At 35.5% G+C, this 12,666-nt stretch overlaps 1 protein-coding gene and 1 long non-coding RNA gene across 2 annotated transcripts in view; one reads left to right on the top strand and one right to left on the bottom strand.

Annotated features, from left to right (window-relative positions):
• LOC307162001 (cerebellin-1-like) overlaps nucleotides 1-5,053 on the top strand; it is a 35,963-nt gene extending 30,910 nt beyond the window's left edge. Inside the window, exons 2-3 of the mRNA XM_079877037.1 lie at nucleotides 4,534-4,662; nucleotides 4,756-5,053. Of these exons, the coding sequence (XP_079733163.1) occupies nucleotides 4,534-4,662; nucleotides 4,756-5,036 (410 nt within the window). The 3' untranslated portion in view covers nucleotides 5,037-5,053. The remainder of the gene's footprint in view (nucleotides 1-4,533; nucleotides 4,663-4,755) is intronic.
• A 5,318-nt stretch (nucleotides 5,054-10,371) lies between these two features.
• Nucleotides 10,372-12,454, bottom strand: LOC307169273. Its single transcript, XR_013823076.1, has 5 exons — nucleotides 12,213-12,454; nucleotides 11,300-11,366; nucleotides 11,032-11,097; nucleotides 10,803-10,892; nucleotides 10,372-10,616 (listed from the first exon to the last, which is right to left on the bottom strand). It is a non-coding gene; the product is annotated as an uncharacterized lncRNA (long non-coding RNA).
• Nucleotides 12,455-12,666: the final 212 nt, after the last annotated feature.

Raw genomic sequence — 12,666 nt, forward strand, 5'->3', positions numbered from 1 at the left:
AAATTATTTTGTCATATTCAAATTTACACAATTCAAATTCAAATCATTTTGTCATATTATAAGCTCCATATCAGGAGTGTATAGATAGCCGATCGTGGAATTTTTAATTATTTATCCATAAATAAAACAAGTTAGATTATATGAAACAAGTTAAATTATCAAGTATGAGTATTTTAATCTAATACACAACAAAACACTGACTTACATAGATAAAACATAAATAGTGAATAATAGTTCATATTATTTTAAATGTTAAATTATCAAGTATAAATATTTTAATCTAATACACAACAAAACACTGACTTACATAGATAAAACATAAAATAGTGAATATTAGTTCATATTATTTGAAATGTTAAATTATCAAGTATAAGTATTTTAATAGTGAATATTAGTTCATATTATTTGAAATGTTAAATTAGCAAGTATGAGTATTTTAATCTAATACATTAATCATTTGTCTGAGCTAGTAAAAAAATGGTATTATGCATCTTGATATTCTTACAAATTAATAATTTAATAATTTAATAATCTTCATTCATTGTTTTGCTGCATTTTAAAACATACTACAAGATTTAAAAGATTAAATATTTCAGGGATCCTATGTCACCAGAGAGAAGTTTTTGTTTTCGCTCAAAAATTATTTTTAAATAAACTGAACGGTTTATTTAAAAATAATTTTCATTTAACACCGTTGTATTAGCTTTCTCATTCAAACACAATGCATTGCGTTAAACTGACTTGAAACAGTTGCGTTTGGCTTAACTCAATATTTTCATGTCGAAAGAACATGTTTCAGTTAAGTAGACCAAAAATAATATTTGATGCTTGCTCAATTTACTTAAGTAAATGGAGTTAATTCAACACGGTTCTTTTCAACCGTTTTACTTAATCCATTTGAGTTGAGATTACATAAATGAGTTTAGTTGTGTTAAAATAGCAATATAGAAAACTAGGAACAGGATTTCCCCTCCCCATCATGCTTTGCACAGGACTGGATAAGGGTGTAAATTTAAAATAAAACTTTATTTTATGTGTTTTTTCATCATGATACAAAATTGGTGTCTTGTTAATGATTAATGTTCTTTAATGTTTATATTTAAAAGAGTTTCTGATATGTTAGTGTTTTTGGAGGTTACCATTGTGATGAAGTGTAGACCTTGTGCTTGGGTGAGGACATGCTAACAACAGTTAAAGTGGTTTTAATAATAATAAAAACAACTACTTCAGACATGCATTGGATGCAACATAACCGTTTTCTAGTAAATGCCTAACATTAAGAGTCTTTACGTAGTAAAGATTTTGTAAAAGTTTTTCTTATTAGATAACATTTGTAAAAGTTGTAAAATTGTTGAACGTATTCACTAAATAAATGAATCAATTAAACAATTGGATTATTTGTTTTAATTTTTGTTTGATATTAATTTTAGGATAATTGAACTTAATAGTTTTGGACAAATTAAGAATGTTAACCTGATTCTACTAAATGGCTGTAGCGACTGCAAGGATGAACCAAACACAAACTAATCTTCTTCCAGAAGATTAATTCAAACTTTCCGCTTCTCGCCGAATGAAGGGGGAAGATTTGTTCAGAACTTATCATCATCATCATCAATCTTGCCATCGGGTCCCGGCGCCACCAGTCTGGCTATTTAAAAGAGCCCTTCCAGCACTATGCAAACTTCAGAGGGATGAGCCCCACTAACGAAATAACTGGTCAATGCTAGATTTGTTGCCGAACACTGATTGGTTAAGAGAATGACAGAGACCAAGGTCCCACGAGAGATGAACAAAACAGATTTCAGCAGGAAATATCCATGACCTCAGATTGGAATGTCTTAAACCCCGTAAACTTTACACACCAAGAGACTTTACATATCAAAATCCATAAAACTCATCCCAGAACAATTCTTGACTGACCTATAATCAAACATCATTCAACTACATAATTCTTTGTTGTCATAATTAATAATTAACTGTTTCATAATTAAATGTTTCGTATTCTGATAATTAGAAATCATGTCTAAACTGTTGCATCTGGTCTCCGCTTAAAGCTAGAGAACCGACACCCCCAGGGAAGACATGTTTCACGACTTTGAAAACAAAGCAGCAGTCAGAACTCCCCTTTGTAGGAGGAACAAACCTTTTTTTGTTTTAAAAAAACTTTAAAAACCAGCACAGAGCGTTAGTTAAGGGTTCGCAGAACAAAGATGAAGATCAAAAACCAGACAGAGTAACCATGTAGACGCGCAGAGACAAAGAACCCAAATTAAGATCAGAAGAACGGGTTCAACAGCTTTATTCAAGCCATCTTACTACTCTCGTCTCAATTTTCTTTCTTCTCTGAGTTTTCCTTTCTTTTCCGTTGTGAGTCTCGGTTCTAAGTTAAGTTTTGCGGCAAAGTTTCGGTCCACGTTTCTTCTGCAAAGCCAGCTTCAAACAAAGACTTCCATCCACCCGCCAGCACACCACATGATTGGCCGCCTCAGACCCAGGCACGAGGAGACCAGCCAACGAACTCCGGAAACCCCTTTTACGTCCAAAAAGGGAATCCCAAGAGAAAAAAAGGAACGCAAACAAGCAAGTACTGCCTCCAGACTCTTAAACTGAACTGGTGTATTTGATACAGATTTAGTAACCCACCTCAGAAACGAAGGGTGAAATTAATTATTGATGGTTCGTTCAGGTGTTGGAAAGTTTTCTTTCATCGAAGCAGAGACCAGGAGACGTTGGGATCACGTTCAAACAGAAGTCATTCTTTATTGAGCGCGGCTGCGGTTCGTCCAACAAAATCTAAAGTACATAACTTTACATGGTGTCTTATAGGCATTTTAGGAGGAGGGACTTTTGAAGGTGGAGGCAAATTCAAACAAAGCATGTAACAATAAAGTATTTTGTATTTGAAAAGAGAAGTATTACTTGTGTTATGTGCTTACGAATTTATTGTCTTGAACTGCGATCTCAGTTACCTATGCTTTTACCCTTGATTTATTTCTTTACTGTTAGCTGGGGATTATTCTTTCTTGGCCAGGAAGATATTATATTTCCTAGAGTTAATAATTGTTTATGATTTCTCTTCATTGGATGAACTGATAAAATGATCATACTATTGATTCTGCAACAGTAAATTCTGAAAATAATTAAATTATTCATTGTTGATCATAATCCGTTATGAATAATAATTAATTATATTTACGCGGGCGTATAAACGCTACATGGCCTTGAATTAACCTTATGTAATAAACTTAAGTCTACTGAAATAAACAATGTTAATTAAATGCCACATAACCCAGTTACGTAGAGCCTGTTGACATAAAAAGTTAAGTTACTTTTAAATGCATATACTTATTAAAATGAACATCTTATTTCACATATCTGTTATTTATATGCTTTTTAATTTGTCTATGCTAATTCTTAATTTAATTCCCCTGTTTTTATTCTCCAACAGACATTATGGAAGCTGCATCGTCATCTGTCATGTTCATAATTTCGTCATTCTGTGGACATTATCCCCCAATAATAAAAAAAACATCCCTGCAAAAAAACATTCACTTCCATTTCACCAATCTGTGGACTTTATTATTAATTCCACCAATAATAAATACGCCCCTGAAAAAACATTCACTTCCATGTCACACCAAGCATTATTGTCATAAAAAAGTCATAAAACACAGCCATAACCCCCCCCCACCGGAACCACACATGGGTCAAATTTCACATACCACCTGTTGCTCCCATATATGGACATATCCTGTCATAAACATATGTCATAAAACCATAAATCAAAAGTGACACAAGCTCCCCCATATAAACTACTTACAAACTACGCATTGTTAGTTACTTTTTCTTGCTGAAATGCTCATTGTTACACTTACGCCTGATGCACATCAGACACACTTGTGTGTGGAAACTCCGCTAGAACAGCATCTGTTAAAGTAAAAGAGGTACGGTCATGGCCATGTTCATACAACTTTATCTTCACACTACATCAGTCTGTCTACATCCTGTATTAAACAAGGACTACTTCTTCAAAAGTTCATGAGGGTTAGCTGTGAGGAACTGGATCAGTATGTCATGTCAATCAGCCGACTTGTCCTTTGAATATCTGCACAGATGTCCTGAAGGATTTCGGAGCCTCAGAGGCACGATTCAAAGCTCTTGAAGCTCAGATTGAGGGAAAAAAAAAGGAAAGCAGAGATGAGACTACTGTTTCTGAAGACCTATGTGCTGTAATATATACACTGACAAACAATTGCTGTAGGATTTACTTTGCAATTATTTGTGAGATTTCCTTGCAATGTCCGATAGAAAACTGTTTCAAATAAATGCCATGTAAAGAAATGGCATGTATCACATTGACTTAAATTTGAAGTAGAAAGACAGAAATAGTATTTTCCTGTAAAACTTACTCCAATGATCTTTATTTTATATACAAATTAAAACAATTGTGTTTTAAAAAGTGTTGTATATAATTTGCTTCCATTTCTACTGAGCCAATTTTCAACATTTTAAGAAGGTATTTGTTCTCTTCAGACAAACCTAAGGTGGCATTTTCAGCTTCATTGGGATCAAATGGTTTCTCTGGACCATTTAACACAGATACAACACTGGTTTACAAGGATGTCTTCATTAATGTTGGTAAAGCCTACCACCAGGACACAGGTATTGTTAATCCACACTGCTGAACACAATATCAACACTTGTATAATTCATGTCTACAGCTGATAAATGGAGATCTGTCTCACTCTTTAACAGGGATTTTCACAGCGCCGGTACGAGGAGTTTACTATTTCAGTTTCTTCTATCATTGTAGTATTGTTCATTCAACAGTGTTGATCTTGAAAAGAAATGGAAAGCATGTAGCATTAGCAAAACATCACAAGCGAATTATAGGTTCTGCAGAGAACGGAGGCAACGGCGTAACGCTGGAGTTGGAGAAAGGGGATGCAGTCTATATCGTACTACAAAGGGACTCATGGATCTGGGATGGAGACAGTATCACAGTGTTCAGTGGTTTTCTTATCGACACCATGTAAATAAAATACACCCTGTGAACAAACATAACATTAGATCCTGCTTTTGTGTGTGTGTGTGTGTGTGTGTATGTGTGTGTGTTCTGCAACCAGCCGTCGCATGGTTTTTGTGTTTTGTATCATATTTGATACATCAAGCTTTTATGGCAGAGGAGGAAGAAACGCCTTGATTTTATTTGTAGTCCCAAACTGAGCGAAAATATGCAATATGATGCTAATATTTATATGAACACAAGATGCATTTCAGATGCTTGTAATTCATTGAGATCTTAATAATAGTTTACAGACCACTTTCATAAAATGCATATAAATATCAGTCGTCACTATATCTAATATACTAATCACTTGTAGTTTTCAAACATATAATGTAATGCAATAAAATGATGACTGAGAGATAAAACAAATAAACATTTCTTAAAAACCTGGTGAAAAATGCCAAGTATACTTGCAGCCAGACTAATGATCAGTATACTTCAGGTGTGGTAATGATTAGTTAACTTAAAGTGTGCTATTTTGAAACAACTAATTTTGTACTAAGTATATTTTATTTGTAATTAAATTGTTGTAAAGCATAACTTTAAGTGTATTTAGTGTACTTTTGAGCATGTATTACATGCTTGATTAGTGATATTAAAGTATACTTTATTTGTCTTAAAAGTACATTACAAATTCTTTACCAGTGTCTTCGAATATTATATTTGAATAAAAAGTGTATGCTCAGAAATGCCTTTGGCTTATTCCAAATACTACAAATTCAATAACAAATGCACATTAATAAAACCAATATTACTCAGCTATACTTTGTACAATATACTTTAAACATTACATCACACAAGACAGTGTTTTAAAACCGTTACCTGAATACTGAAGGCTGAATCTCCTTCGGGACTCTTTTTACACAATGCTGAACACACTTGTTTTCAAGGCCATTACAATAAATAACTTCAATAACTGACAATAACTGACAGACACACATGGTATTAACAACTCAAACAGTGTTTATTTAAATCTCACATGGTTTTATCATTGGAAAACATAACAAAATGTAACAACCATGTTTTTAAATGAAAAGAACACTGAAAAAAAGAAGAAAACATCTTGGAAAAGCGGCCACACACAAACTACGCATTGTTAGTTACTTTTTCTTGCTGAAATGCTCATTGTTACACTTACGCCTGATGCACATCAGACACACTTGTGTGTGGAAACTCCGCTAGAACAGCATCTGTTAAAGTAAAAGAGGTACGGTCATGGACATGTTCATACAACTTTATCTTCACACTACATCAGTCTGTCTACATCCTGTATTAAACAAGGACTACTTCTTCAAAAGTTCATGAGGGTTAGCTGTGAGGAACTGGATCAGTATGTCATGTCAATAATGCCTCCAGTATATAGTCAAACATACAGTATGCAACAGAAGTGAGTACACCCTATCCTGCTGTCTACTGCATTATGTTGTAAGTACAAGTTTTTCGTGCTGAAGATCATTGCATGTAAAGTATTAGTTATCTGTTGTGTTGATTAGAATAAATACCTGATCTGTGTCTTGAATTTCTTGTCCTCCGTCATGTTAATGGTCGCTGAGCCCTTAGGAGGTTAATTGTTCTGTATGAGGTGTTAGTATATTGCACATGGCCACCTACTGGTCTGGATGTTTATTATGTTTCATGTGAAAGTAACCTCCTGGAAAAACAGAATTTAACTCTATAATGCAAAATGGTAATTAAATTATTTGGCTTTAATTAAAATTGTGAGATGTTCTTAAATGTCGTAAACAGTTGTGTAGATCAGTGGTTCTCAAACTGGGGGCCACTAGATGGCGCTAGGGGGGCTGCAAAGAAATTCAATCTAGAATATGAAATTATTATTTTTTTATTATTTTACCTGTATGTAAGTTAAATATTTTAAAAATAATATTAATTACACACAGCACATTACGCTGAAACGTGACCAAACCGTTGAGGTACTAGTGAACACAACGACATGAACACGCTGATAAATGCCAAGACTATTTAAAATGGACAAGTTTTTAGATATTGGATGCAGTGTCTCAGCTGAGAAGGTCACAACAGAAGAGCCCAGCGTGAAAAAAACGAAACTGCGTAAATTTGACGACTCGTACATAAAATATGGCTTTATGGAATATAGTGACGGCAGACCACAGTGCACACTGTGCTTGAAGATTTTATCTGTTGAAGCACTGAAACCATGTAAACTCAACCGACATCTCACAACAATTCATCCGGAGCATGGAAATAAAAGTAAGGATTTTTTTCAGAGAAAGAAAGAAGAATACGTCAAGCAAAAGGTACGACTGACTAACATCACGACAATACCTGAGAAAGCACAGCAAGCATCGTATCTTGCAGCCCTGCGAATAGCCAAATGTAAAAAGCCTCACACAATCGGAGAGGAACTAATACTTCCAGCAGCAGTGGATATGTGCCGAGTGATGGTCGGGGAGGAGGCCGCGAGCAGGGGGCGATTCTAGGATTTTCATTTTAGGGGGGCTCAGCCCCCAATGAGGGTATGATGTAAAAAAAAAAAAAAAAAAGTTAGTTTATGGTCTAATGCTCATTATTAACTAGTTTCATTCATTCATCCAGCAACATGTATATGGCACGGTTTTATAATCACTGAGGTACCGAATGTGTTCGGGGGCATGCTCCCCCGAGAAAATTTTGATTTCTCTGATCTACATATGTGCATTTTAAGATGTTTTGAAGGCCAAAAAAATTGGATGACAATAGCTTTAAAACCATGTGCGGGCAGCTGTTTTTTTCTCACCTCATCAGCATCACACTCTTTTTCTCTTTGTTTTTATCTTGCTCTGTCTTTTCCCCTCCTAAAGCTGAGCTTTGACTGATATAGGCTTTTCATTTTTGTCTGTCAGTGAAGAAAGTAAACATAGGGTCAACTGATAGGTTGATTCATGAATCATTTTCTCAGACAAAGCTACCAGGAAAGCTAGGTAACTAAGTCCATCTACAATGAAATATAAATTGTTTTATTTTTTAAGCTTTTTAGCCTTTATAATCAACAATACGGTTGGTTATTCATCAAGTTACCCCGTGAAAATCTATTTAATTTCAAATCATTTAACTAACCAGCTAAACATGTATTGATGTAATTGTCTATTGGCAATATGATTAATCTGTTCTATATTTATTTCTATTTATTAAAAATAACAACATGAATTATCAATTTGCCACTTCTTTAAATCAAGTACTTAAAAGAAAATCACAAATCCCTTTTCTCTACTCTTACTCTAATATATGTATCATGATACATTCCTCCTGATTCATTATTACTTTATACAAAACTATTAATACAAAACAAAATAACTCCACATGATGTTTCTCTCTCTGGGCCATCTAGTGCTTTCAGACAATGATGTGTGTCTTTAATCATTTCTGTGCATGGCTGCATAATGTAATGCCGAAATACAAAATAATATGTTTTAAAGTTTAAAAAGTAAATTAAAATAAATCATGATCGTTTTCTAAAGTATGTTTTCATGGGTGTTAATCGCTTCATTTTTGTAGGAATAAAAAACAACTATCACACTGATAAGGGCTGAAGGTGAACGCAGCGAAACGTATTGGTATTGGGTGAGAAACCGAACCGTCCCATGTTGCTCCCAATGCTCCAGTAACATTGCATTATGTAAACTGCAATGCATTTATGACAAAGAACTGCACCGATGCAGATGTAATATCATAGCAATCTATCAATAAATGCACTCACGACACACCTTGTAGCCGACTCTCTGATGTTCGCTCTGCTCGGCGCCCCTGCAGATTGAAAAATGCGCTAAATCCAAGCAGACTCGGATAAAGGGAGGAGCCGAAACTTGACGCAGCTTGCCGCCGTTTCAAATGAGTTTTTTTAAAGGGGACTGAAGCGATCAAAAATGTATTAATCAAATATTTTTTAGGGGGGCTGGGCAGAAGTTTAAAAAAAAAGGGCCTTGTGACGCCCCTGGCTGCGAGTAAGATTAAATCCATACCGCTGTCCAACGATACAGTAAGCAGGCGGATCAAAGACTTCTCTTCTGATGTAAAATCTCAACTGACCGACAGATTACGATCGTGTGAGCAGTTCACGCTTCAGCTTGACGTTAGTAGTGCTGCGCAGGTATTAGTGTACGTTCAATATTTATGGGACAGTAAAATTATGGAAGATTTTTTATTTTCAAAAGAACTCAAGGGGAGAGCCACAGGTGAGGAAATTTTCAAAATGTTGGACACTTTTATGGTAGAAGAAAATCTGAGCTGGGAAAAATGCGTGTCTGTTTGCACTGATGGTGCGGCAGCAATGACTGGGCACAAGAGTGGAGTTGTCACCCGAATTCAAGCCATAAATCCAAAGATCACAGCCACTCACTGTATGCTTCATCGTCAAGCACTTGCATCGAAATTAACCCTCTGGGGTCTGAGGGGTTTTCTGGGCCCTGGAGGTGTTCTGACATGCTCTGACATTTGTTGTTTTTTCAGTTATTTATAAACATGTTAATGGCAAAGGTGTAAATTCACTCTATATAGCACAAACAGGGCTACCATCATATCTGATCAACATGCTTGTAAATCTTTGTGTTTTTAAGAGAATAATGTTTATGCGTGGTTATTTGAAAAAATAAAAATGAAAGTTGCTGAAATAAGACCACAAAACATATAGTAAATATGTGCCCACAAGACTTTTGACTAATGGATGTTGTTGCCTAGAGTTTTTTCTTCAAAATGATGTGAAAATCATCCTGCCTAATCGTTCTCATAAAACAATACATTGATTTAAACTTTGTAAAACAGTTTTTTTGTCAGAAGAGGTTTATGCATGGGAGGGGTAATGGCCCATCAATATTAATGAGATTCAGACCAGGGGTGTGACATACACTCCCCCAGTGGCTAATGGGCCATCAAGTGCCTGAACAAAGAAGAGGAGATTCGAAGGTTTGTTTTATTGTAATTCCTCTATGTGGAGGAACTAAATGTTCTAAATTTGCAGGTATCTCACAGTAAATGCCTATGCCCCGTTGATGGCGGGCTCTAAGCAAAATAATGTAAAATGAGCAAAATAAACTAAAATAAAGGCAGATAGAATATAGTTACATGTCTTGGTGCCATTTTTGAAAACAGTTCCTGTTCAGCTGAAGACACAAGTGAACATTACATGCCTGGCATTTCCAAGGTGTGTCCTGCCTTTTACCAAGCTGTCCTTTGCAAAGCACACAGCTCTTGCGACCAACTGTGCAAATGTTCTTTGCATCTGACCTCAGCTCAGCTCCTGAAACCGGAGCACCAGCACCAATTTGCACCAGCAGCTTGAGCATTGGTGTTGTGGCACAGAGTTGACACTGCATTCTCAGAAAAAAACATTTTGAAGAGACTCAGAGGAGTGTGTGTGTCAGCAGGACTCAGCTGTGGGCCAGGTTTCCGTGCAGGCAGGAATCTCAGAGTCTGTGGAACCATATCAATGTCAGTCTCTGTTTGCCATGACAGAGTAGACTGCTTGCTGCTTGTCTGAATGTTTGTCTTGGCCCTCTTTGCAACAGGTGTCTGATGATCACCATCACCTTTATAGCTGTAAAACAAACAACTGTGAGCATGTTTATTACACAAATATAACAAGTGCATTTCAATCATTAAAAGTAACATTGGCCAGATGCAAAGCCATACAGACACATAATGTTTGTATGGACTATGTAAAACCAGAATATGTAAAAAGAATTATACTAATATCTGAAAGAAAGGGAATAAGTGTACTTACTTTTCAGTTGTTCTCAAAACTGAACGACACCTGTCGCGTGCCCTCCCAGTGCGAGTTGCAGGTGAGGCTGAGGGTGATGCTACCACATTCCTATAAAAATAATAATATTAATATTAATAAAGGTTGAACAAAGTACTAAGTACACATGCATAACTGATGGACAGTCAGCATGTTGATAAAACAACATCAGGTCTAACATCTGTAAAATAGTGGGTAAATATGTACTTACTCTTTCTGATTTCTGTCTATGTTGCTGCATGCCCTCTTAGTGCGAGTTGCAGAACCTCCATCATTCCTTTCAAAAAAAGTTGAAAACTATTATCATCATATATTTTAGAGTACTATTCCAGCACATGCACAACTGATGGACATTAGCATGCTGATAAGATAACACAAAGAAAAAATATGTAACATTATCAACCAACCTCCAAAAAAAAAGTCATACAGGCTCATATTGTAAAAACAAATTGAACGAACATGGGTAAATATGTACTTACTCGTTTTGATGTTCGACTGTGTTGCTGCGCGCCCTCCGAGTTGCAGATGAAGGTGATGCAGCTATTCCTTTTTTTTAAAAAGTTGAAAACTATTATAACACAAATATTTCAAAGTATATTACCATTAGTCTATATGAATAACTGATGTAAATAATTGTAGACACGTGCTGTAGGCATATATTGCGTGTCAATGGGCCATTACGGAGATAGCACAACGCAAACATTAACACATTTGCAATTCATCAGCTGGGCATATTTACACATTTCAGCACATACACACATTTGCAATAGATATTTGCAAGCACTCTTCGTTGATGATAATGAGGCAGCATAAACACTAGTCAAAATATAATCTAAACATACATAATATTTTCTAAATGAATTTCAAAATTCTAACTTTCATACAGGCCTATGATCTAAGATCATGTGCAATCGCGAGACAAATGGAGTGGGCAGACAAGATTTTGACCATTTCATTAGGTTTATTTTTTGTATAAAGCCTTTCTTTAAAGTGAATTTCGTTTTGTATTAATTGTATCTTAATTTTAACCGTTGTTTCATCAACAAATTGCCTGTATTTAATACATAAGAATTAAAAATAGCAGGCAATAGAGCTCCGTGTCGGCATGTGAACTGGAGCTCGTCTCATAAATGAACCCAAACTCATAAGCTTTGCCTAAAATACCAGAGAAATATATAGAAAGCTCGAAATGTGTTATTTTGAACAAAACTACTAAAAACGAAAGAAAACAGACTGCATGAAGCCTACTTATACAGCATAGACCATTTAAATATAAATTACTCTGAATGACAACAAGTATGGAAATGGTCCAACCAGTAAAATATGTAGCCTACGTTTAGGCCTATATAAAATAGCTTGTCAACTTATGCAAGTAAATTTAAAAAGACTTACTCATCCGAAATATTATCCACGGCTGGATCAAGTCGCTCTTCAAAATACAAACGTTCGTCGTCAGAGTCCCGCTTCTTCTGAGGAAAATTTGAACTCTTCATCACTATCCAGGACTAGCTGAAGGGCTTCTTCACCAGTGAATCGTGTCATCTTCCATCGGCGCAGGAAAGTGAATGAATGAAACTTGCTGGTTTTAAGGCATTTCAGGGGGCGTTTACCTTATTTTGCATAGATCACCTCAGCACATTATCTTATGAATAGCGCGCTCTGCGAGTGGGTGTGAACTCATTACAGATAATTAGATGATACGGGAAAAACTGTACTTCTCTTTAGTTTCATACAGATTATATTGCAGGAGAATATTTGTTTTGAATGTGAATTGTTTTATTTAAAAGTAGAAATTTAAAGCTTTCTTTAGACGCATGTTTCATGGTTGTGTGATAAGTATTAGCTG

The sequence above is a fragment of the Squalius cephalus genome, assembly GCF_949319135.1.
Source record: "Squalius cephalus genome assembly, chromosome: 1".
Classification (NCBI taxonomy): Eukaryota; Metazoa; Chordata; class Actinopteri; order Cypriniformes; family Leuciscidae; genus Squalius; species Squalius cephalus.